The sequence below is a fragment of the Seriola dumerili genome, unplaced genomic scaffold (assembly GCF_002260705.1).
Source record: "Seriola dumerili isolate Sdu_G_001 unplaced genomic scaffold, Sdu_1.0 BDQW01000167.1, whole genome shotgun sequence".
In the NCBI taxonomy this organism is placed as follows: domain Eukaryota; kingdom Metazoa; phylum Chordata; class Actinopteri; order Carangiformes; family Carangidae; genus Seriola; species Seriola dumerili.
In genome coordinates, this window is record NW_019174422.1 from 125,097 (window position 1) to 151,804 (window position 26,708).

The 26,708-nt window shown below is 42.5% G+C and overlaps 2 protein-coding genes across 2 annotated transcripts in view; both read left to right on the forward strand.

Annotated features, from left to right (window-relative positions):
- Positions 1-7,281: 7,281 nt before the first annotated feature.
- On the forward strand, positions 7,282-16,528 carry LOC111226960 (galactose-3-O-sulfotransferase 2-like). Its single transcript, XM_022752293.1, has 4 exons — positions 7,282-7,456; positions 9,352-9,468; positions 12,730-13,030; positions 13,895-16,528. Exons 1-4 carry the CDS (start codon positions 7,434-7,436, stop codon positions 14,972-14,974), a joined length of 1,521 nt encoding a protein of 506 aa, XP_022608014.1. The 5' UTR covers positions 7,282-7,433; the 3' UTR covers positions 14,975-16,528.
- A 6,123-nt stretch (positions 16,529-22,651) lies between these two features.
- Positions 22,652-26,708, forward strand: part of LOC111226974 (uncharacterized protein C7orf43 homolog) — a 10,212-nt gene continuing 6,155 nt past the window's right edge. The window contains exons 1-3 of the mRNA XM_022752309.1: positions 22,652-23,276; positions 25,764-25,847; positions 26,259-26,388. Coding sequence (XP_022608030.1) covers positions 22,827-23,276; positions 25,764-25,847; positions 26,259-26,388 — 664 coding nt within the window. The 5' untranslated portion in view covers positions 22,652-22,826. The remainder of the gene's footprint in view (positions 23,277-25,763; positions 25,848-26,258; positions 26,389-26,708) is intronic.

Here is a 26,708-nt window from a genome sequence, read left to right on the forward strand (position 1 = left end):
TAGTCGATCTGTTAACAGGCCTCTGCCTTCTTCAAACTAGATATCATGTCACAACGTTCGCTAACTCTGACAGTGTTACTCTATGTAATGTTTGTTATTTAAAAGAAATCAATTATAATCGTGTAACCCAGACGGTCCTTATTGTTGCCATCTCCCCCCTCGTGTTTTCCACTTTTTTTCTCTTCTCCTTTTTTAACTTGTCTATGGGTATCACGTGTTACACTGCCACCTACTGGCAACACACACAAAAAACACCTATCATTACATTCTGTTAGTGAAAGAAGTGATAAATTCGTGATAAGTTGATCTAACCAGTCTATCCATAGAGGATGATAGTGCCCTTGACAATACATCTGCAACCACAATGTATTTTCCGGAGGTGTAGACTAACTCAATATCATATCTGCAGTTTTGTCTTCAGACACTGAATTCTAGGAGACATGTCAGTGAGGTTCTTTTTGATGCTTGAAATCATGATGTTTTTTCCTTTTATTCAGAAACCTTGGACTTTCATTAAAATATTCTGACTCTACAAAATTTGTTCATTTGCATTTATCTCTGGATATTATATTAGAAGTTATATTGAATTTCTGTTGTGCCAATAATTCTGACCAGGACTGTATAGCCTATTATATATATTTATTGGTTCACATATTTCCAATTTTATTTTTCCAAGTATATTTAATAGACTGGACTCGTTTATTACGGAGGAGAATTAGGACATGTGAAAGTCTTTTTTTAGAATTCTGACTTTAATCTCAGAATTCTAAGATTAAAGTCAGAATGCTAAAAAAAAAAATCACATGTGGCCCTAATCCCCGTCCATAGTTTACCAATGACATTAAACCGTAGCATAAATTGAACTTTTTGCAGATCCGTTCAAGAACAGAGGCTCTGATGCTGACATTTGTTGTGACAGAGGCGGGAATTACTCACACAGTGAACCGTCGAGCCAGGAGGACGAGGAGGTGGGGATGAGGAGGGCTACAAGAGGACCACAGGAGGTCCACAGGACAGACTGATGGAACACTGTTACAGTCTCGGGTGACCGCGCTTGCACGTGCAGACGAATACGAGGGAAAGTCCTTGTCACAAACGGGACCTGGTCTAATGGTTACAGTAGTGTCCCGTCGTTGAACCACAAACCGGGAGTTTAACGGGCTTCATCAGCTGCCGCCGCCGCTGCTGCCGCTGCTGCTGCTGCTGCTGGATCGGGGTGTGCGTCAGTCGACAGCTAGAACCAAGAGGTGAGTGAACATATAAACTTAGACACAGTTTGATGGAAAAGGTTCAATAAAAACACCGGACGTTTCCTTTCAACATAAAAGCCTAACTATGGTCTTAAAGTAGAACCAAGAAGGAAAGAAAATGCTTTTAAATCAGTAAAATCTAAACGTTTAACAGGTTAAAAAAGCCTTATTTAACCGAAATGTTATTCCAACACAAAATAAACTATTGATATAATAGGTCACTAACTAAATACTGAATTAAACAAGTTCATTACTCTATAAAGTGATTCCAGCAATAAAATCTTAAAAGGAAATGTCAATTCAAATAAAAAATAATTAATGAAATAATACACATATAAAAAATAAAATGTCCTCTACTCTTGTGCCATCTTCATTTTTTATAAAATGTCTTAATAATTATAGATAGCAGTTCATTAATGGAAAAGCTGATTCTGTGCTTCCATCACTTTCTAATGAGACACTTCAGTCACATTGCCTGCAGCCCACATTACCTGCTTCATTTACTGTAGTCATTCACTGCACAGTTTTGTTTTGAAAGAGGAAATCACAGAGGCTGTGATGTTAATAACTGTTCAGACCCTGTGTCCTGGTGGATCAGGGACAGTGGACCCACATACAGTTCTAGAACTTCATCCAGAACCTGACCCGTTCATGTCTATACCTGCCTTTGTCCTGTGTGTGTGTGTGTGTGTGTGTGTGTGTGTGTGTGTGTGTGTGTGTGCATGGTTTGCTGTAAACGCTGTGATATTTCTCAGTGCACTTGTCGGCTTATTGTCCAGGCATTTGGTCCAACAGTTTGCAGTAATCTTGTTTGACTGATCCTGCAGTATTAACCCGGTCTGACTTGGGCCAGGTTTAACCTAGTACACCAGGTTACTGGATGAGTCACCAGAGCGGGGTGCGGTCTGGTAGCACTGGGAAATCGCTTATTGAGTTTCACACTTAACTGTACTGAAAATAGTAGTGAAGTACTGGAAGTACTGAAAATACAGTGTGTCTGAGTCATAAAATTGAGACAAAAAAAAATTTACATAAAAACATTTAAGAAAACATCAATTTATTGTGTAAAAAGTCTAATGTAATTTTTCACATTTTTTTTTTACAAAGTAATAATTACTCTCTTTAGACTCACATCCATGTATGGTGCATGAAAATGTTTTTTTACTCGATGGTTACCTGCCTAAAAAATTAATAAAATAAACAAATTATTTCCGACAGTTTTTTTCCTCATATGTGAAAACCTTATTGAACTTATAGTAGTTGTAGCAACACTCCATCAGTAGCAACTGCAGCATCACTGACACTTTCTTCAGTTTGTTAAGTGACACTGATCAATCACAACATCGATCAGATTATTGTTAATCTTAATTATCTAGTGAAACAATTCTTTTAATTTATTCAGTTATATCTGAGAAATAAAGATATAGTTAAACCTCTATTACAGAGGTGTTCTCCAGTCAACATTTGGACAGATCACAGTTAGTACAGAGATTCGGTCAAACAGGAGGCGAGTGATCATGTGATCATCATAAAAGAAGCAGGAGTTTCTGTTCCTGTCCTTGTGAAGATTATCTCTGACTTCATAAAGCTGGGGGATGAAACCATCTGAACCAAACTCTGCATCCAGCAGCAGCTCTCTCTCTCTCTCTCTCTCTCTCTCTCTCTCTCTCTCTCTCTCTGACTGGTGTTGTTGTAGTAACAGGTGGAGGCACTAGGTGGCTCTGTCTCACCTGTTTCATTACATTGATGTAAAACTGAATGCTGTGCTGTCATTCATTGTGCACTATGACCCCCATGTTAAGAGGTTGTGTGTTATGATGATTACACTCGTTGTATAATAAATACATCATGTAGTGCTGTGGAGATGAGTGGAGTTGAAGAGCAAGGTCAGTGAAGGTGAAGATCAGTGAGTCAGGTCTCCAGTGTGACTAACACTTTAACACCTGCTCTACAGGGTCATGTGACAGTGCACACAAGAAACAGTGTACAGATTCATGCTGAGACCAGGAGGCAGTGAGGAGGGAGTGAGAGTGATCTGATCAGTGACACTGATCAGGAGTGACACTGATCAGATCACTCACAACAACTGTAGGTTGTTGGTCTTGTTCATGCATCATGTTGTGTTGCTGCAGTGTTTCAGGCAGAAATCTGCTATTCAGTGAACAAGCTGATCTGTAGTGAGTTTTTGAACATCATCAGGCATCGTGCCGACCACCAGGTGCATTCAAACATCTTCCAGGTAGAACACCTGAAGCCTGAAGTCTGTAGTGTTGCGGTAAGAAACAGATCCCTGCTGTGAACCCTCCATGTTCCGGACCTCACCGGTACCTGCGGCAACACACCGTGCAGCCCTTTGTTCTTTTGACACAGTGCTATTGTCTGGCCTGGGCCATATGGAGGAGGGTGAGGAGGGGAGGAGGGGGAGGCTGGTCAGGAGCAGCTGGTGCTTCTTCCTTAACAAAGGTTGACCGATTAGAGGCTTTACTTCTAAATTTAGAGCCAGAGCTGCCTCCTGCTGCACATGCGGACTGTGAATCAGTCCAGACCAGGTTTCTGTGTCTTAGCTTCACCGCCGACATTAACCTGCAGTGTGTGCGCATGAATAACAAATGCCTGAATTACACTCTGCAAACGAGCTCAGTGTGATTACTCCTCAGATGTTGGTTTGTGTAGAGCTGCTTTGTTGAGATGTGTGAAACTGTATCTGAGGCCTGTGTTTGTTGTGGTTCTGTTTTCATCTCTGCTTCATGTTGATATTTTTTATTATATTATTTATTACAGTTAGGAAATACATGATGAATATTTTTATACTGGTGGTAGGAACTGGGACTGAGCACTGGGAACAGAGATCTGACCTCTTTTCATCCTGTATCCATGGTTCTCTTCACAGAGCTTGTGTGTGTATGTGGTGTGTGTGTGTGTGTGTGTGTGTGTGTGTGTTTCCATAATCGTGTCTGTAGATAGATAGAAACTTTATTTATCCCCTACGGGGAATTCATGTGTCCAGCAGCTCTCTGTAATAATAGTAATAACAGTCAATAATAAATAATGAACAATAATAATGAAATGAGTCCACTTCCTGTGTCTGAGGTGTTGTATATCCTGATGGCAGTGGGAACAAAGGATCTCCTGAACCTCTCTGTTCTGCAGTGCCGTGAGATGAGACGTTTGCTGCAGCTGCAGCTGCTTGTCTGTCCTGCCAGAATGTTGGGAGGATGGTTGGTATTGTCCAAGATGGCCTCTATCTTACATTGCATGCATCTCTCCACAACAGTCCTGAGTGAGTCCAGGCTCCTACCTTTACATGCAGGGTGGACGTGACGGGCTTGGCAAAATTTGATATCGTCCACATCATTTCCTTTTGTGATATTAATATTTGCATGTTCATATCTAGATAAGGATACGGTAAAAATAGTTCAGCCCTAAGCTGCGTAGCAGTTCACACACATCATTTCTTTGTTTCTTCCAGCTAATGCTAAGGCTAACGGGTGTCACACAGGACTATCATGACCCACTAACATTTACACTGTGTTAGTGCGCTGCCATGTCTTCACAAAGGAGGGAAACATAACAAAACATAACATAACAAAGACTGGAATTCAAATTACCACAAGACACACAAGTGAAGAAATTTCAAAATAAAACAGGAAAACAACCAAAAGTCCAAACATTAAGAGTCCATCAGGGGAGATCATGACATCAACATGTTTTCCCGACTCGTCATTTTGTCAAAATACCCAGTGAGTTAATGCAGAGGACAAAGGAACAGTGTGGATGGTTTCTTGTTCCTTTACAGAATAAACTCGGAATACAAAGAGGAAAATAAGTTGTAACTTAGACAAGAAAAGATATAGTATGATACTAAAGAAATGATTTTACACAAATAATCATAATATGAGAAGAAAGTCATTATTTTGAGAATATTTCTCGTCTTCTTTTAGAGAACTGTAGGAATATGACGAGAAAATGTAAATTTATCATGAAATTTTCCGGAATAAGTAAAATACCATGTATACACTATGAAGGTCCTGTGAGGAAGATTTCATCATCTTCAGTAAACAGAGCTGTCGACCAGTTCGGCAGACAGCCGGCTGACTTACAGGCTCCTGGAGTGAGAGGCAGAGTCGTGTGGTTGACGTGTTTGAACAGCTGCAGCAGAGTGATATTACTGAACAGCAGCAGTGACCTGCAGCTCTGCAGGGAGACACAAACTCTCAAGAGGCTCCAGTTAAAACTCATGAACTCCTGTTTAAAAGCTGCTCAGAGCTGAAGATTCACCCAGTCTGTCTCTTGTTGGTCTGATGTCACTGACCAAGTATGTAAACTAAAGTCTGAAACTAACTGTTTCACCTCACTCCACCACATTTATGAGATGCCAGACAAAGTGATGAGTGACCAGTTCATACTGGTGACCAGTAGCCAGAGGTGGTGGTATACTGTGGTCTGAGCACAGTATACTTACAGTGAAACAACTGGTCCCTGTGACAGATGTGTTATCATGCGTGACTGATAGATTAGTATAAATGTATTTATCTTCTTTAAATACAGTCAGGAGGAAAATTTACTTTTCCAGTTTGAGCCACAGACCTTTTAAATGAATGTGAACTGATAACAAGTCTTAAACATCCGAGCTGCAGCTGCACAGACGTCACTGGTCAGGCGGCTGAAAACCACCATGTTTAATAATTAACAATGATGTGTTTTATAAACCTGTTATTAAATCTCCATTCATTTTAAGCAAACACTTCACTTTAATAAACTGTGTGAATACACTACATGTTGAGAAGCTATAGACACCGCACACACACATGTATACACACAAATACACAGACACACACGTATACACACATGAATGTGTGTGTACACCTCAGGACCTTGAGAGAAAGGAAGAACAGGATGAGTGAGACAGGAGTAAACACTTCAAATTCCAGCAGAGCAAACCACTGGAACAATGACAGTAACAGGAACTAGAACAGCACTCAGTAGAACACAGACCTCCACCAAGGCCAAACAATCCTACACATGTCTGTCAGATCCAGAACCTGTGGATCCAGAACCTGGATCTGCACCAAACTGTACAAACACACAGATCTCAGATCATAAATATTTCTGAATTTTTTTACTTCAAGATCAATTATTATCACATTATTTCATCAGAAAAGATGAAAAATGTTCTGTTTGCCAACGTTGAGGAAAGTGATCAAAAAGTCCTTGATCTGCCTCTTTAACAAGATCAGCACCAAACCTTTTAATGGGTTCTTCCCTGGACCGCAACAAACTAACAATCAGTCAATGGAGGGTGACTGTTCTGAGTGAACTTCACTTCATATATATACAGTACAGTATATGTATGTGTGTGTGTGTGTGTGTGTGTGTGTGTGTGTGTGGAGTAAGGTGGAGAAAGGAGCCAGGCGGCTTTTTCTCTGGATGCCTTTCTGTCAGCATCACAGGATGACGTCAGACTCAGCAAAGCTACTCTATCAAGTCAACAACAGTGCGATAATAACAGAACGGAAACACACCCAGTGTGCCTTCAAATTAAAGCAGGGACTTTGTCATTTAATACACGAACTGTTGTGATGGATTCTGTCAGGTCCTCTTCTCTCTCTCACCTGCACAGTGTCTCTCTCTCAGCAGAGACACACCTGACAGTGACGAGACTTTCTGAGCTTGCACCTGTGAGAAGGTCAAATTTACAGGTGAGGCACTTGTGTTTAATTGTGTGGTGAGGGTCAAGGTTAGTTAACATCCTCGATTAAAACCTGATAAATGGCGGATACTGTATAAACTGATTCCTGTCCTGTCAGACATCTAGGACAGTTTCCTCAGAGTTTGTAAAACCCTGGATTGTCTCTTTGCGTGGTCCGTCGAGACATTTTATTTTGGAAGCTTCCGGAAATAGAGCCGCCCTCTCCTCACTCGCGCTCCGTCTTCACCGTCTGAGTGTCGGCCGTCAGCAGAATAAGCCTCGGAGCCGTCGGTGCACAGAAACGGGATTTGTTTGAAGACTGGTTCAGGACTGAAGCGGCTCTCTGGTCCAGGCTCGGTCTGCGGGGCTGCTCCGGGTCCATGGCCTGATCTGTACCGGCGGCGGATCGGCTGCAGTCGAAGCCTTCGAGATGCTCCGAGCTCTCTGCAGCTGCACAATAACACCGTCACCGATACCGGCCCGGGGACACAGCTATGCTTTTCAGACGGAGAGCCAGGTAACGTTAGCTAGCTAGCAGGAGAGAGGAGGGGGTGCGAGTATGGGGAGGAGGTGGAAGAGATCACAGCGGGGGGTTACACCGACTGGGATGCGGTGATTGTGGAGGGCGGCGCTGGGCTGTGATCCTGCAGAGAATCAGGAGGAGGTGTGGGTGGAGGATTTGGGGAGGGGGCGGGGGTGCTTCACATGCAGCGGCCTTTCTTTAACGTGTATTTAACGTTTATTCAACGGTTATTCAACATTGACTCAGTCCATCTGCCACAGCCAATCCCGCGTGAGCGCGCGCGCGTGTAAAAGAAGGCAGTAATGAACTGAAGCTCCTTTGTGTGTGCTGGTGGTGGTGGTGGAGGCGGTGGGTGGAGGCCACTGCCTAGTCCTCTGAGTGTATTGTTCATACCACTGTTATGTAATGATGTACCTCTGCTGTCCAGATGTTGACCACATGTTACGTCTGATGTGGATCAGAGGGAGGTTCGCTGTTCGGACTCAGACGACACAGCTGGTCGCACACGGTCTCTGCTGGGGCCTCTGTGGCCCCCAGCAAAGTTCTCCTGTTGACCTAACACCACAGACACCACAGGAGCCCTTACAGCGCATGTTATAACACCGTGTCATTCAGAGCCTGTGGTCAGTCAGAAACAAACAACAGTTACATTATAGATTCAAAAAAATGTAAATAATCATCAGTTAAAGACTAAACGTGCACACAGAGGCAGGTCCTGACACGTCACATAAGTAGACACTTGTTAATACTACTTAATTATAATGAGATGGAGCCACAGACTGTAATTATGTTGTGGCTCCTGTAGCAGAGTTCATCTACTGTTTAAGATTAAATAAACTGTGGATGTAACAACTCAATTTCCACAACGTCTGAGAGAGAACACGTGTAAAGATCGGCCTGGGTGATTAATTGGAAAATCCATTTTTTATTGAGCTCTATTTGATTTTATAGTATATTATTATTATAGGTTTTACAGGTTCAGACAGAACAAACCAGGTTTAGTATAAAAACTAACACAGATGTTCCAGATGGTAGAAGGTTCGCACTGATTTAAATATCCTGTAAATTCAGGACTGGTTAAATTAATTAAAGTCCTGATCCTTGATTTACACTGACAAACCACCGGACCCTGTTCACAGGATATTAAAGCTGTTGTTTAAAACGATATGTTCAGCTTTTCCCTTTGAGACAAAAATCTGTTCCAATCACTCACTTATTTATTATATTAATTATGAATCATCCATATTAAAGAATAGAGTTAAATCACTGTCCACCGTGGTTCATCAGTCGCCTCCAGGGGTTTGGATGTTCTGTTACTTCATCCTGAGTCTTCATCCCTCATCCTCATCAGTCACTCTGTTCATGATGTGCTACGTTAAAGTGAAGACATGACATAACTATCAGCAGATATATTGATCAGGCAGAGATTGATCAGAAAATGAAAAGCTGACGCATCGGTATTGGCAGACAGCATCTAAAGAATTCAGCAGGTCCTGTTGTCTCTGGATGTTTTCAGGCTGCTTTCCTCCCTGTGATGATGATGATGATGATGATGATGATGATGATGATGATGATGATGATGATGATTTAGTCATGTTTGCTTTATGACTCACCAGATCTCTAACTCCTTGGCTCTTTTCTATTTGTTCCTCTTCTCTAACTTCATCCATCCATCCATCCATCCATCCATCTATCCATTCATCCATCCATTCGTCCATACATTCACCCACCCATCCATTTGTCCATCTATCCGTCCACCATGTATCCATTCATCCATTCACTCATCCATCCATCTATCCATTTGTCCATCCACCCATACATTCATTCATCCATCCATCCATCCATCCATCATCCCTCTCTCCCTCCCTCCTCCCCCTCCCCTCCTCCAGGATGTTGCGGTGGCTGGTGTGTGGTCGGTTGGGTCCAGTGTGGATGTGGAAAGCTCTGCTGCTCTTCGTGGCCATTGCTTTTGCGGGTCAGCTGCTGGGGGTCATCTTCAACAAGAGGTATCTGATTTCACCTGTTCATTGTATTTTATTTGGTTTTCATTTTAGTTTCACTTCTAGTCTCTACAGCTGTTACAGCCTGGTGGTCAGCTGTAGTCACCTTCCTGTTGACCTGTAGAGCTGAGATAGTGAAGTGCTCACAGCTTGTTGTCTCCTCACGGAGGAGCTTGAACTTGGCTTTGTCACTTTCTACAGTGACTTGGACGTAAAGTGACACAGTGAAATTCATTTGTCTGAAAACTGTTGAGTCTGGTGATCTAACAAGCTAGCTGGTTTTCTTTTACTAGCTAACTAAACTGGTTGTTAACCATACTGATATTTAAGAGTTAAATAATAATAAAAAAAGTAGCCGATGTTCGGTTTTTCCATAAACACACGACATAAAGATTAGAAGTTGTTTCTGTAGTTAGCCTCATTTCACAGTGTGAGAACAAACGGACTGGGACCGAGTGTTTGACCTTTCTCTGCTGACACTAGCTGTTATGGTTTACATTAAAATGGTTCATTCTGCAGAGTCTGTACCGTCCATGGATCACACCCTCTCAGCCGCAGCAGTTTGAAATCCATGAAAGTGAAGGGTGTGGCTCAGCGGAGGTGAGCTCCGTCAGCACGGTCTCACCTGAGTCGAGCCCGTTGTGTGACTCAATCCAGTTACTGTGACCTCCTTATTTAAATGAGCCGATTCCATTGTTAAACCCTGCTGTGATAAACTCTGCTGTGACTGAGCCGTCAAAGGCGTCACAGAGCAAACTGCTGCTCAGTGTTTTCTACCCCTGGTCACCTGCCAGTCTCTGCTGACACCAGGCTCCAGATGCGTAAAACTCAGTGTAGATTCATGACTAAAACTATGTGTACGCACAAAAACCAGAAATACACATACGCCTTCTTTTTTCATGAGGATTATAAATCAGTGCGTTTGCATGCTTCCTTTTTATAAAACTCTCGTTGATGGATAGAAATCAGGCGCATGGGCTCGAGCCTCATTTCCACTCCCACAGGAAGCCGTAAATGGATGAAGACACTCCATTAAACAATCAGTTTGTATAAAGTGATCGGACACAGAGAAGAAAGACGAGGAGGGAGAACAGTTTCACAGATTGGGAAACTGAGGTAAAAACGTTCCTGTTTTACTCTGAACTTCATCTATTGGGACCAGAGAGTCTTTATTTTGAAGGTATTTTTGGTGCAAAACCACCGAACCTGTTTTGCTAGCCTAACCCTAACCCTAACCCTAACCCTAACCTGTGACAGTGGAATTAGTAGTTGTATAAAAGAGTCACACAGGTGTATCAGTAAACTTGAGGTCACAGAGAAAAGATGCTCTAGGAGTTGCACACTTGTAGATTTTTTTTTTTCCTCTCCCACAAAGACAACACACCAGTTACACCTTCTCAAATTCTTCATGGCAGGTGCACAAATCCTGTTTTACAAATGACAAATTACAAAAACTCATACACTCACACTCATACACTCACATTTGTAAAGTCATGGACAAAATGTGCACATCTGCAAATCAGAATGTGAATTCATGCAATGAGAGCTGCACATGTGTAAAATATTTTCTCGCAAATACTTTTTTTTTTTTTTCTTGGGTATTTTTTTATCGCACAAACACACGTCAGTAACTACAACTGCTTGAATCTTCCGCTACGAGTCTCAAAGGGCAAGTTCTGCACGCTCCGTCTTTTGCACCAAATGTCTCTGTGGCTCTCTGGCAGCTAAACCCGGACCCTGTCGCAGTGTAAGCAGTAAAACTTATAATGATGATAATGAATGGAGCTCCGTGAAGTTGTTCTGGCATTGTTTTTGTGTGTACGCATCATTCGAGCATCTGGCCCCGCGTGTTTCTATCAGCTGCTGAAGGTCAACACTTGCAGAGAGAGTGATGCTGCTTTTGTCCTGTCAGTCACCCGCGCCGTAGAAAGCTAGGATAGCGGGAGGGGTCTGTAAGAGGGTCTGTGTCGATCTGTGCGCCTTTAAACACTTCATTTTCTTCGTGCAGTTGTCACGTGCACGGCTGTTTACGGCATGAAGCTGACTAATTTTCAGCTCGCGGCTGTCTGCTCACTGCGTCTGTGACAGCCGCAAGAAACCGCACTGAAGAAGAGAGGAACAAATGGAAAAATCACATGACAGTTTCACTGCGTGGAGCAACATGCAGCATGTTTATCTGAGTCAAAGTGGCCTGTTCTGAAACCACACTGTGGGTCTACAGGTTAAAAGACAGTGGGGGAGAGGTGACAAACACAGTGATAACTTCTCACTGTCTGAACTGGCTCCGTGTGTGTGTGTGTGTGTGTGTGTGTGTGTGTAGGGACTTTGACCCAGGCATCAATACATATATATTGTGTTTTTATCTTGTGACCAATCTGATAGAGCCACATGTCTGAAGCAAGCATCAACCTCCGAGGCTGAAAACTACCAACACTGAAGAACCAAAAGCTGCAGTTCCTCTAATGACCACTAGAGTCTGGCTCCAACAGTGAGTCAATCCCCATAGACTCCCATGTTGAAATGTCCAACTTTACAGCAGAAATAAACATGTTTACAGCCTGGTACAAAAACAGTTTTACTCTTTCATGAAAACTGTTTATATAACTCACCTGTTTACATGATATTACGGCTTAAAGTTATGGAGAATTGAGGGTGTGCTCCTTTGAGTAAACGTATGCTTGCTGCAAACCGACATGATTTTAGCTTGGATTAGCTTTTTGGATTAGCTGGGAGTTAGGGGCGGAGTCAGGCACTGACAAGAAAAGCTTCAAAACCGCTCTTCAGAAACCTATGAGTGACATGGAGCGTCAAGGAGGCTACGTCCGTCTTTATTTACAGTCTATGGTCTGAAGTCATTCTGTATGTATAATTGAAACCAACCGACAGTAACAGCAACTCAACCCGTCTCTGATCAGGAATATGAAAAGAGCTAAGCTATGAACTCAGTCGTATGTCGTGTTGTTTGGTTCGAAGATTTTCTGTTGCGCCTCAGCTGCTGAATGCTCCGCTGTGTTCACCTCGTCTGTGTCTGTCTGCTGTGTGGTGCTGGACAGGTGAGCACAGAGGACTCATCAGAGCTTCTCCTCCGCTGGAGACCTGGTTAACGGAGTTCACTAGAAACCCGAAGCGTTGAGCTACGAGAGGCTGAATAACAGCAGAGCGGAACCACAGAGTTGTTGATAATTATCCCTGCGGATTCTTTCACATCACACGGAGTCGTTTGACACAGTTGTGAGATGTGGTTTCCTGTGTTTCTTCATCTTCCAGCAGTGTCCAGCCAGCTGCTCGCTCCATCTTCTCGTCCCCTGATGCTCAGGGGCCGTCTCTGGGCTCCTGTCAGCCCTACACCCACATCATGTTCCTCAAGACCCACAAGACGGCCAGCAGCACGGTGCTCAACATGCTGTACCGCTTCGGAGAGGAGCGCGACCTCCGCTTTGCCTTGCCGCTGGGCTACCAGCTGGGCTACCCGCTGCCCTTCAACGCTCACAGGGTCAAAGGTTACCGAGGTCCTAGAGCCGTGGAGTTCCACATCATGGGCAACCACATGAGATTCAACAAGCCGGAGGTGAGTTATGCAGAGGAGGAGAGGGGCTTGACCCTGGGACGATGATGATGATGATGATGATGATGATGATGATGATGATGATGATGATGATGATGATGATGATATTTGTATTGTTAATTAAGCAGATAGAAGAATGATGACAGCTCAGATCATGAACTCATCAGTTTTGCTCAGTGAGTCGAATAGATAGATGATAGTTGGCAGACTTCAGTTTCTGCTTCAGCAGGAAGGACGTGCTGAGTGTTCAGACTCTTGACCTTTAGCTAAGCCTGAACAGTTTGGTCTCAGGTTACAGCCACACTGACACGTTCATGTTGTGTTTACATTTAAATAATAGAAGCACCAACGACAGCTGTCTTCTTAAAGAGGTTGACTGGTCAGGCTCAGAGGAGCTACTATAATATATACTGCTATAGGACATATACCATACATGCCATATATACTACTATAGGATATATACTATATACCATTTGTACTACTATAGGATATATACTACATACCATTTATACTACTATAGGATATATATTATTCAATATATACTTCAATAGGATATATACTATATACCATATATACTACTATACCATATATACTGTATCCTATATACACTACTATAGGATATATACTATATATCCTATATGCTACTATACCATATATACTATACAATATATACTACTTTAGGATATATATATTACTATAGGATATATGCTATAGGATATATACTACTATAGTATATATACCATACCATATATGCTACTATAGGATATATACTATATCCTATATACTATTACAGGATTTATACTGTACGATATATACTATTATGGGATATACTGTATATACAGTAAATCTGTCCTCCTGTGTCTGCAGGTGGAGAAGGTGATGCCGGCAGACACCTTCTACTTCTCTATCATCAGGGACCCGGTCTCTCTGGCTGAGTCCTCCTTTGCTTATTACAAAGAAGTAGCGCCTGCCTTTCGGAAAGCCAAAGGTTTGGGTGACTTTGCCGATGACCCGAAGAAATACTATGACCCTCGCCTCCGCAACAACCACTACGCCCGCAACCTGCTGTGGTTTGACTTCGGTATGGACCACAATGCTAATTTCTCAGTGGCACTGGCTCAGCGCGGCGAGGCCATGATCCGCCGGGCCTTCAAGCTGATTCTAGTGTCTGAGTACTTTGACCAGTCCATGATCCTGCTGAGACACGCCCTCTGCTGGCCGCTGGACGCCGTCGTCTCATTCAGCCTCAATGCTCGGCAGCAGAAGCCCAGCGGCATCGGGGGGATGAGCGGGAGCTGGGTGGGCAAAGCGGCGGCGGCGGCCGGCGTCGGCGTTAGAGGTGGACATTCACAAGTCAAGACTCCGCCCAATCTGTCACTAACGGAGGAACAGCGGGAGAAGCTGCGGCAGTGGAACGCCTTAGACTGGTACTTATACAAAGCCTTCAACAAGACCTTCTGGGAGGAAATCGAGAGGTTTGGTCTCGCTCAGATGGAGCAGGAAGTAACACTCCTCAGGATGCGGCGGGAAGACCTGGCCCGGGTTTGTCTCAGGGACGGCGGGAAACCTGTGGAGGCGCACCGGATCCGAGACAAAAACATCCGGCCGTTCCAGAGCGGACTAGTGAAGATCCTGGGCTATGAGCTCCAGCCGGGGCTGGACAACACCACCAGAACCGCCTGTCTGAGGATGATCAGGCCTGAGATCCAGTACAAAGACGTGCTGGATGCTAAACAGTTCCCACGGGCTCTGGCGGCCCCTGCCCAGCCAGGACAACAGAGCCAGGTGCGGATGGTAAGACAGGACTCATCCAGGACAGGAGAGAGGCTGGTGGGGGGAGAGGCTGGAGGGAGGACGGTGGAGGAGGGGGAGAGAGACTGGGACGGAAGCCGTTTAATACGGAGCAACCAGACTTTGATAAGACAAGAACCAGGACGGTTGAGATAGTCTGAGGTGAGTCCTGAACCTTTGAGCCGAGCGGTTTACACAGAGGAAAGAAAAGATTCTCCTTTGCACCTTAACTTTTGGTCGTTTGCTTGTTTTTCTGAAAAACTGTCTCTGCTCTTACTTAATGTTAATCCTTGTGGACTTGACCTTTGACCTCTGAGCGCCTGGAATGCTTTCATGTCCGCAGTAATAAGCTGAAGGTTGCGTGTTCTGTCTCCTGCTGCTGTTGATCTCTCAGTCGTTTGTGACAGAGACACATGGAGTCGGTTTTATTCCCCGCTCATATCAATACTTTTAAACTGCAGCCTCGGTTTGTGCCTCTCATGTGGAACCGTCACATGAGTCACTGAGCTGTGAAATACCTGGTGACCTTTGAAACACACAGGCATCAAAAACAGTAGATGAAGACATGTTCCGTCTGCACAGTGAAAACTTGTTTAACGTGTTTCCAAGTCCAAACAAAGACAGTGTACATAACACTTCAAAATATCTGTTGTCTATATCGGTGGTTCCCAAACTTTTCCAACCCATGGCCAAACTTAATCTCAAAAATGTCAGTGGCCCACATTTGACCCCGTAACAAAACAGAAGCCAAATACTCTGACACGCCCTCAGAGCACTTTTGATTTGAATGAATTCAGGATTGGAGTGAAAGCAGGGGAAGCTCAGTTTTTCTTTCTTGTTTGACTTGTAGATTCTCCTTCTGTCTCTTGACTTTTTTCCTCTCAATCCTCCCTGCTGCTAACCAGCTATTCATTTTGATACTGCAGTTTTTACCATGGATGTGATCTTTCTTTTCTAGCGCGCAAACAGGTATATGATGTGGTCCTGTGGTGACAACATAAAAGTTCCTATAATTGGTTCATCACAGTCATAGGTCTTAATACGAGAAGAAGAAAAAAAACAAAAAACAATGTCTTCGTCTATATTGATGTTCCTTTCAATTATTTTGTATTTTCATTCATAATAATGCATTTATATTGTATATAATACAATGTCTTATTTGAATTAGGAAACTCTGATGTTTTCAAAGATCGCTGGGTATCTTTCAGGAAACCTCTGTAATGTAAAGCATGAGAGGACACACTGAGGTTAGAGTACGTACACAACACTAAGTGTCCATTGTTCGTAAAGGCACTACAGGCTGGTCAAAAAGAATGAATGAATTCTCTCTTAGAAACACTTCCTGTAGTTCAGCTTCAGACTGTGAACCTGAACTGCTTCTTAAATATCTCTTAATAAAACAAGAGGGGGAAAACCTCTGAGGCCTGAAGTCTGCAGGAGGCTGCAGAACACTGTGGCTTATCTGCTAAAGAGGAGGTGATGTATCCATCGACTGACATATGCAGACTCATTCTCACAGAGATCCACGTCTTTTGAAATTAATTGTGTTAATGAGTGAGGGCCAAAATAAAAATAAAAAGTATCTTAAAGATACACTCCCTGATTTTCATAATGTCCTCAACTGATCACACTGAGTCAGTATTATAACAAAATCACTGTGTCTTTAAACTTGACCTGATTTTAGATGAAATGATGTTATTGACATTTGTGTTGCTCAGGGACCTAGCCTAGCTTAGCCTAGCCTAGCCTAGCCTAGCCACCAACTTAAGCAACGACAGCAAAAATAAAAGTCAATCATAAACAAAATGAATAACAAAATTTATATAAAACTTATTGTGTCACAAACAGATTACTGAGAAACAGTCAGAGGTCGTGTATTAACTGTTGAAACTGAAACTGTGGAGGTTAATATATCATTGTCACTGACACCATCTCAGACTGATGATCATAATTATTATTATTATTGTTATTATCGTTAACATTATTAGTCCTGATGTTCCTGAAAAGTCTTCAGCTTTGACGAGTAAAAGGAAATTTCCCATCAGTGGAGTGTGCAGTGCAGTGTTGGGGTCTGCAGTTAAACATGGACGCAGTCCTGGTGTGGGAATTAACACGCTGCTGCATGAACGTGTCCATCATTTCATCATTGTATTCATAAAAAAAAAAAAAAAAACACATCTCTACCTCTTTGTGAGTTGTGACTTCTCACACACAAATCTGCGTGTGTGTGCTTGCTGACATTGTCCGACCGGTTTTCCACATCAGTGAGCCTCACATGACGGAGGAGCTGGCACAGCTCCACAGGTGAGGGCGGCGCCTGAGGGGAAACATTTATCAGACCGCAGATAAACACTGAGGACGTGTTGTTTACATTAAGCACAAACAGCATCAGAAGCCAAGGAGCGGATCTGAAAATAGAGAAATTACAGTGTGTGATATGAGCCTGTTTCATGTGAAGACCTGGTTCTGGACGACTTCAAGAATCCTTTAACTCTCACGTCGTAGTGTTGCATCTTTTACTTAAATCCTCTTTAGTAGTGTGGCAGACAGCAGCGCCTCAGCGTATTATATTAAACTAAATTAAATATTAAACTCTGGACTTGAAACTGAAACTGTTTTTAAATCTAAATACATGGTTGACATAAGTGAAATCATAGATTACATATATGTCCCCTCAACTGTGGGCTGTTGTCCTCTCCTGAGTCCGGTCTCTGAAGTAACTCGCCGTCAACGATACAAACACATTGAGGTTTAGTGTATTGACTGTCGAGCAGTGTGTGGGAGCAGAGAGGCGTTCTCCACGACCTGCACTCTGTAACATGGCGGTCATGTGGTGTGGCTGCACTTTGATAACGGAAGACAGTCTGGTCTTCAAAGTGAGATGTCTGTCTGCTGTGGTTCTGGCTTCCTGCAGCACAGCACAGTCTCTGCTGTGACACCGCTGAGGAGTCAGTTTTTTGTTTTTTTACGGATGTGCACTCGTCTGAGAACAGAGGTACATGTTGACAGGTGAGGGGTGCGACAGGGTGTGTTACAGTCACATAGTGAGTTATCCTCCTCACTCTGTGGTAGATGACGGTTTACAGTACGGTATTGTTTATTCTTCATGTTACACCTACAGACTAGTGGAGTCCTGGTATCTAAAAATAACACACACAGCCTCTGACCAATCAGAGCCCAGTATTCTCCATGACCAGGACATACATTCAGTCGAGGACAGTTCAGTATCGTAAATATTAAAAACAGTTGAGCCAACATGGGGTATAAAGATGTAGTTGACTCTCCTCTTCCTCAGTCCAGGTGACACAGTCTGAAGAACATGAGTGAGCTCACAGTGTTGTGGTTCAGGATCACTTACAGGAACCGGCTGCTCTGGGTCTGCATGTGCAGGTGTCGGATGAAGGAGGCTTGAAGTGTGTGTACCTGCAAAAGCGCTCTGAGATTCTGTGTTCTCAGTGTTCCCTGAGTTCTAAGTGTTCTCTGAGTTCTCAGCGTTCTCAGTGTTAACTGAGTTCTCAGTGTTCTCTGAGATCTCAGTGTTCCCTGAGTCCTCAGTGTTCTCTGAGTTCTCAGCTTTCTCAGTGTTCCCTAAGTTCTCTGAGATTCTGTGTTCTCTGAGTTCCCTGAGTTCTCTGTGTTGTCAGTGTTCTCAGTGTCCTCTGAGTTCTCAGTGTCCTCTGAGTTCTCTGTGTTCCCTGAGTTCTCTGTGTTGTCAGTGTTCTCAGTGTTCTCCATCCTGTGCAGTGATGAATGTCCCCTCACAGCCTCCTCTGTTTCCTCTGCTGGAAAGCAGATTGTTAATCAGCTTTTACGTCACATAGTTTTTACACAGAGTGACAGATGATATTTTAACATTAAAGGGTTCCTACTTTCCCTTCTATTGGTTAATATTAGTTTCATTATAATCTGAAATTCAATTTTCCCACACTTAAATTTGGCTTCAGTTATGTGATTCATCATCACAGTGATGTTTGGAGGCAGAATGGAGCAGAGCCAACACGTGGTCATGATCCTGGATCGTCACACCCTGTACCGCATTCCTTCCTTGGTCAGAGTATTCACAGTATTCACCTGAGTGAGAGTCGACTCTCCACCTTAGAGGTTGATCAGCAGACAGATTCTTTGAGACCAATAAAGATATTTTGAATATTTGAGAGTTAAAAGAAATCAGATATTTTTTTTTTTTATCAGGATCCCTGAATTGAGAGATTGTTCATTAATGACCTCAAACATTTCAGTTCATCCTCAGCGTCAACACACACCAGTATATCTGTGATGAACTGTCTCTTGTTGCTATGATGAAATATATTGAAAACAAATGAGCAGGTCCACAGAATGTGTAGATGACTGAGATGAATCAGAGTTTCCACTTATTCAGTATTAATATTATAAATAAATCAACTGCAGGTTCAATAAGTTTTCTTCAGTCAGACATGTCAACTTTGGATACAACATTTCTCCTAATATGCAGATTGGTACAAAATTCACCTTTTGATTTAAGTGACCCCATGACCTTTCCTCTAGTGCCACCTTCAGGATGTTCAGCTCCACTGCTACGGCTCTAAGAACAGGAAGTCATCAGTTTGACTGGGGTCGGGGCTTTTATTTGCACCAATGCCGTCACTTTATAGTGATGACTTCTTATATTACGGGGAATAACTGGACTAAACCCAGCAGATGTTTCTCCACTGAGGACAAAACAGCTGCAGTCACAGAAACAACAGGGTTTTTTTGGTTTTTTTTGCCTTAGGACGTCATATAATGGACCAGGGCTTCTGTATTTATTACTCTGTTTGTACATACTGTATTTATCAGGTTGTTCTCTGTAGAGGTGACGAGGGGAAGAGTGTGTCGGTCACAGCACGATGGAGTGCTGAAGGTACTGAAGACAATGTGTGAAAGGTGAATAACACCTGACAGTGGAACAGTTCATCACCCTGAACAGAAATCAGATTATTTCATGTGTTTAAACCACGGCAACCAAACCTCAGCAAAGTATCAGTGGTCATGCATCAAGAAATACACACATTAACATTACTGTTGTTATCGCAACATCACGAGATAAGAGACATGATAATCCAATGAAAATGGTTTGATTTTGTTATCAAGCTGAAGACAAAAACATGCTCTATAGTGCAGCAGGTAACTGCAGTATTCTTTCAAATGTGGATACAAGCACCAAAATTGGTATGTTTATTTTTCAGGTACCATTAATTTGTAAAATATTTCAAAATTTCAAGATGGCTGCAATTTCTGGCTTCGGAAACACATATTCCACCACAGAATTTTACCAACGAGACAGATTACAATGATTTTGCAATTGAATCCTGTGTATTAGACTATGAGGATGTCAATTTATTGGTGCAATTTCTAATATTTAATGTGAACAATGCTGCATAAAACACAATGTATTTGTAAACCATTCATTATGAATGATGAACTAAAAGTTCAGTAACCTGCTAGCATTAGGTGAGTTAGAGAGTTTTTTTGTAATATTTCTTTTTTGTGAGTAATTTTTTTTTCACCTTCTACAGTGTTAAAATGAAGGATCTGACACCTGGATTTTTCATATGAAAAATAGTGAATGAACTTATTGCAAAGAAATAACATTTCCATGCCAGAAATGGTGGCCATCTTGAATTTCCAAGTGGCTAAAGTGTTTTATCAAGAGTAATACCCAAGGAGGAATTGTTCCAAGTTTAGCACTTGTGTCATCACTTGAAAGATTTACGTAAAATATGCAGTTACCTGCTGCGCTACTAGTCTTCATCTAATTATTATCTCATAATAATCGAGATAATAGACAGATGCAGATCTTGTAATTTTAATATATTGTCTCTTACATATAAGATATTTTCTAATGCCAAGTCACAGAAGTCACAATGATAAGAGAGTTGTTTTTTTTCATTGGTGGATACAATGTGGTTCTGTACACACTGTGTATACACATTTGTGTTAATCTCGACTCACACTCCCAACACACACACATACGTTCTCTGCTGATAGGTAACAAGATAAAATGAAAGTGTCTTCCTAAGCTTTGTTTTTATTCTTCCAGGGAAATGTCTGGTTTAAACATTTAGTGATATGGTACTGTGACTTATTTTGTAGCTCGTTACAAAGTATTCAAGTTTTCATAACGTGAACTTGTTGTATGTTACATAGTGTGTAAGAATGAGAATAAAAGGTGCGTCTTTGTGTCAAACCTTCAATCTCAGTTTTCAGAGGCTCTGGTGCCCAGTGTGCCTCACCTTTGATCGTATTCATCTCTGTCTACTATCCCCACATCCCTGGGTTGTGACTGACAGGAAGGACGTGGATCATCTCTCAGCCTGTTATGGATTTCACTGAACTGGAAGGAGTTCATTCAGAGACAGGAGTGTACCTTGGCTTGGATCTTACTTGAAACTGCATATATTTGTTGAAATTTGTAGTAGATGACGCTCTTTGTGTGCATCCACTGAGTTGTTTTTTTTTTTTCTTGTACTGAATAAACGCAACATTTCTTTAACGTCACTCCCCGGTCTCCTCAGCTCCTTGATTCTGTTGATTCGTTCAGTTTTCAGCAGCTGGATGAAAAAGTGATTGATGGCTTCAACAGGGATCTTCCACTGTTAAATGCTCACCGCGTAGTTTGTATGTAAATGAATGAAATGTTCATTTTACTCATCAAAGTCTGTTTACGTCTTATGGAGTAGGCCAGCCTGGCCAATCAGTTTGTTTCATTTCCAAGGAGTGACCAGATTTCCCAGACCAAGCGAAAGTTCTTACTTTTGGGAAACATGTCCAATGTTACTGGGGTTATCGACTGCACTCGTGTTTATACAAGCACCCCATGAGAGAGAGTGGGAGGACATCAACAGAATGGGGGATAAACATACAACTTGTGGGTGACGCTGACCTCATAATCATGAACTGTGCCGTGAAGTGCCCTGGGTCTGTCCATGATGGCCGTATCCTGAGGGAAAGCACCCCATACAGAGAGCTCCAAACCAACCCAGCAGATGGCATAATATTAAGAGACAGCGCCTATCCACTCCTACCATGGCTGATGACCCCCTTTCTTGCATCAAACACACCGGAGCAGGCACGCTTCAACACTTCTCATTCACTTCTGATTGAGCATTTAAATGGAGTTCTGAAGAGGCGCTTTGCATGCCCTAAATACTTGCGAGTGGAACCACAAGGAGCGTGCAACATAATACTTGCCTGTATTGTCCCTCACAGTTAAAATTGAATATTTTTTGTTGGATTTTGACAGCTATTTGGAGGATTATTTTAGGGGAACAAAATCCTTTTTTTTTTTAACCTTACTGTGCTGAAAGGTGTAATAGCCTAATTTCTTCTTTATCTACTTTATCACTGTAATGGTTAAAAAAAAAATCTGGTGCAAAATATAAATAAATAAATGTATATATACTCCATGATAAATGTTGTTTATTTGACCAGTTGAGATTTAATTTAAATTACATTTTGTTCCTGAAATCCACCCTACTGCTGGGATCAGAATAATCCTCATTTTTTGGATCAAAGTTATCTCAATCCTACTAAAAAGTTTTGAACAACACAAACTGAGGGTTTGATCCAGATTAAAACCAAGATTGGATTACGTGATCTAATCTGATATCAGAATCCGTTTTTAGTTTTGAACAACCCATTTTCAAGATTTGATCCAATCCATTATCCAAAATCTGATCAGATTACTTTTGAACAATTGAGCTCTGGGCTCCACTGTTGTCTGGTGATTGATTAGTTTGGTCTGGTGACTACTCTGTTTCCATTAACCGTCCTGTGTGTACTGTGAATGAAGGAAGTGAGGCGGAGAAGATTGACATAATCACAATTTTACACAGTGTTATGATATGCGGACTGTTGTAGTCAGCCTGTCTCTGACTCAAGGTCTTTTTAACAGAAATGAAGATGTCGTGACCTCTGACCCCCGGTCTGTTTACATGGCAGCAGATGGCTAATAGTTAGCTTGTGCTAGTTAACGTTACTTACGGTTGAAATGATGGAACCACTCTGCGACTACTTCATGTATTTTCCTGCCGCTCCGATATCAAGTCTCTCGGACCCGGCGGACTTCACAACTCTTCCCCGGAGACGTCACCTGTACCTCGGGGAGACTGTCCAGTTCCTGTTGGTGCTGCGGTCCCGGGACCCTGTGAAGAGAGATTATGGCTCCGGGGTTTTACCATGGAGGGACCTGGGGGAATCTCTGTCTGCTCTGGCGAGTGTGTGCGTCGCCGAGAGCCGGCAGCAGAGTCACGGTGAGTGCGAGCCAGACCTCCAGAGCAGCGAGGACAGCGGGGAAGAGGGGCCCGGGGACAGGGAGGCTGGAACCACAGACAACCGCGAAACAAGACCGGAGAGCAGCCGGGTTTTCAGACAGTGCAGCCCGCTTCTTAATCACACCTCGGCCACTGGTGGACGACAGGATGGCAGGGAACCGGTGAAGGTAAGATGGGAGTAGTTTGAGAAGTTTGTCTCCTAGCCCCGTGTCCACACATCTCCATATAACAGGGGCTCTTAAATGTTTTGGGACATTTAGGAGAACTTAAAGTTATGATCTGTAACTTTTCTTCATTAAAATGTCCAAAAACAACTATCTTATATTATATATAACGACCTATGTTATATATGTTGTTGAGTTGTGTTCTTACATTATCCCAAATGTTTCCATCAATTTCCAAACCATAGTAACGGTCCGTTGCATTTGGTCACCTGGCAGTGACGTCATATCCTCTTTGAGCATGTGTCAGTGTTGTGTTTGTCGGAGAAGTTCAACATTGAGTTTTATCTAGTTGTGCGCCTCATTTTTACTTTTCAGTTTTTATTCATTTATTTCTGGTGAACAATTTGTTATTTAGTCATGTTGACAAAAACAAAGGAGCATGTACACATACACATGTACGGACATGGGGACCTGAGAATTGCCATTTAGGAAACACAGTAAGCGGCAACATGGAATCTCCTTATTGAGAATTTCAGATAGTGATGTAATAACTTGTAACCAAAAGGACTGAACCTCAGAGAGTCCCAAGATCATATGTGTTAAAGTACCTGACATGAAGGAGATGGTTAATGCGTTGTTATGCCGATGTCTAATTATAGGTGTTAAATAAGTTCTACGCACAAATCTTAAGTGAATGGTTTGGTGGTTTTGAGGCTTGTGTAATATTCCTCCAGTCATTTTGCCAGGTTGTTTGTATTGCAAAAGGTTTATGGGAACTTTTCATTATCTGGGAATACATTGCAGTTGAAGTAGTTCCCTTGGATTTGTTGGTATTGTACAGCTGCTTTGTGATATCATGTTTGGAAAGTTCAGAATTCCATGGAACTTTGTACGCTTTTAAGGCAGAACACAGCTGCAGGTAAAGATTTTAGATCTTGGTTGTTTTCCATTTTTGAACCGGGTGAAGGATTTTAGTCATTGGACATGTGGATCTTTAGTTATCAGACAAAAAAAGCTGAATAATTGTTAGATAGCTCAGCTCCCAACCGTTTGAGATGTCCTGTGTCAGCCGAACTGTGTTGGAGAAACACTGATTTTTAAAGTGAAACTGTTTTGTTATTGTTATTCAGTGTTTTTACTGGTTATAATCAGCTGGTCTGTTTGTTGTGGAGAGGAGGAGATCTCTGGATAATTCAGCAGTTAAAAACCTGCTGAACCACTGACACTGAAGCAATCAAAACCAGTAGAAGCTGACTGTAATGGTGGTGAAGACAACAACTCCCACGCAATTCACAACATCACCAAACTCCATCTTTTGTTACTGTTTAGATACATATTGCGTTTTTTTTAACTACAAACTCATCATCACCACACGTTCTACTGGCCCACCTGCAGGGTGACAGGAAGTTCCTGTGTCGATGAGAAACCAAACCACAGTCATTTATACACTTCCTCTGCACACTGACCCTGCTCTTTGTTCGTCTGTGTTATTTGATTCTCTCTGATACAAGTGCCTGCGACCTCTGTTATGTAATCTTTCTGCTCCAGTTGTGTCCAGACTTGAAAGTGTAGTCATGCCTTCAGGGACTCAAACCCAGCTCCAGTGCTGTCTGCCTGCCAGACTGCAGACATCACACATGATACTGACAGGCTGCTGCAGCTTTACACACTGATTCCGCTCTGACCTCTTCTACAAAAGCCTTTCCTCCCACACAGTTAGTGACAGTTTGTATAAACACAACGAGGCTGTAAAAGCGGACTGCTGAGTAGATCGCTTTTCATGTTCAACATGGTGATGTTTAACGTCCCCGACAACCTCTGTTGTCTCATTTAGACGCTTGTTAGAAACAAGATGTAAAAGCTTGAAGAAATCCGGACTGGAGTATTTACTGATATATTTTACGTTGTAAAATAAGAGGTGAAAATGTCTTGAGCTTGTGTTTAACCACAGACCTTATTTCACTCATCTAACCAAACATGCATTCAAATTCAAAGAATTTCCAGGTTTGTGGACTCATTCCTTCCATAATCTGCAGCTCTGTGAGCAGTGGTCAGTGCCCCCCTCTCTGTCTCATCAGATCATCTCTTACCGTCTGTTTCTCAGTGTGTAAACAGTGATGTCACTGCTCCTCCTGTTATTAGTCGCTTGTCTCTTCCTGTGTTTCGACTCCTGTTCCTTCTCCATCTTTATCAAGTCTCTCATTGTTCCTGCAGCTCCTCACCATGTGGAGCCATGTTCAGTTAGACAGAGCCCGGGACAGAACTGAGGAACCTGTGGAGTTCACAAGTTCTTTTAGAACCTTTTTCATACAGTCAGTCTTAGCCTGAGATCACAGGTGTGATCACTTCTGTTGCAGTGAGGTTGAACTCTGTATTTTCTGTCTGACCCGTTTAATCCACTTCATCTTAATTACCTGTCTGCCAATTAATTTCACAGTCTGTGAAGCTCTCTGTCTGTAATGACATTGTGTCCCCTGTGTCCCCCTGCAGTCTGCTCTGGTGCAGGACAACCAGATCATCTTCTGTCTCACCGTCTCTCTGGACAAGCTGCCAGTCAACACACTCAAAGCCAAGGTCAGCCTCTGCACTGTGACAACAAGGGTTGGAGGATAGGAGCGTGTACAACTGAGAGACCGTGTAAATACTGTGGCACCTGACCTGCTGGTATCTGTGGTTGTATTAGACTGTTGTGGGAGTACGACTGTTTCATGACTGTTGTATTTTCAGTTTATCTGACGTGTAATTCAATGGATTATGTTGTCGATCACTTCATCTGCAACTCTGTTCTCATTGAATGGATTTCTGAAATCTGGATCACGATCATAATCTGAAGTCACATGATTCAAACTGTGAACATCCACTACAGTAAAATCATGGACACCAGTACACAGCTAAGAGTTGTGTGATCAATCAGAATAAGTAGCCGCTAATGGCCTGTTTGTGTGTGTGTGTGTGTGTGTGTGTGTGTGTGTGTGTGTGTGTCAGATCATAGTGACTGTTTGGAGGCAGGAGGAGGAGAAGGTGGAGGTGAGCGAACATGGCTACCTGACTCTTCTGCAGCTCAGAAGTCCAACACACACCTTCAGACAGGACCTGAACACCTTCAAGGCACAAGGTACACACACTGTGTCAACACCAGACAAGAGCTGAGTGGAAGGTTTAACTTACCTGTGTTCTTTAAACTTACCAGCTTTAACTTACAGAAACCAGTCCTAATAGAGCTAATACAGCTGTAGTGAAGTACACTGTTGTCTCTGGAGCTGAACGTTACGCAGACATTGTCTAATTATTTATCAGATATTGTGACTGTGATGAGTCAGGACTTTTGTTATATGAATATTTGAATGTCATTTTTACTGTTAAACATAAAAAAACGAGGATGATGTGATGTTTGTTGTGTCTGTCTGGTACCAAACCAGTCTACTTCCCTCTCAG

Coding starts and splice junctions, on each gene's coding strand:
- LOC111226960 (XM_022752293.1), top strand. CDS start 7,434: ATGCTTTTCAGACGGAGAGCCAG. Junction 7,457..9,351: donor CTTTTCAGACGGAGAGCCAG/GTAACGTTAGCT, acceptor CCCCTCCTCCAG/GATGTTGCGGTGGCTGGTGT. Junction 9,469..12,729: donor GGGGTCATCTTCAACAAGAG/GTATCTGATTTC, acceptor TTCATCTTCCAG/CAGTGTCCAGCCAGCTGCTC.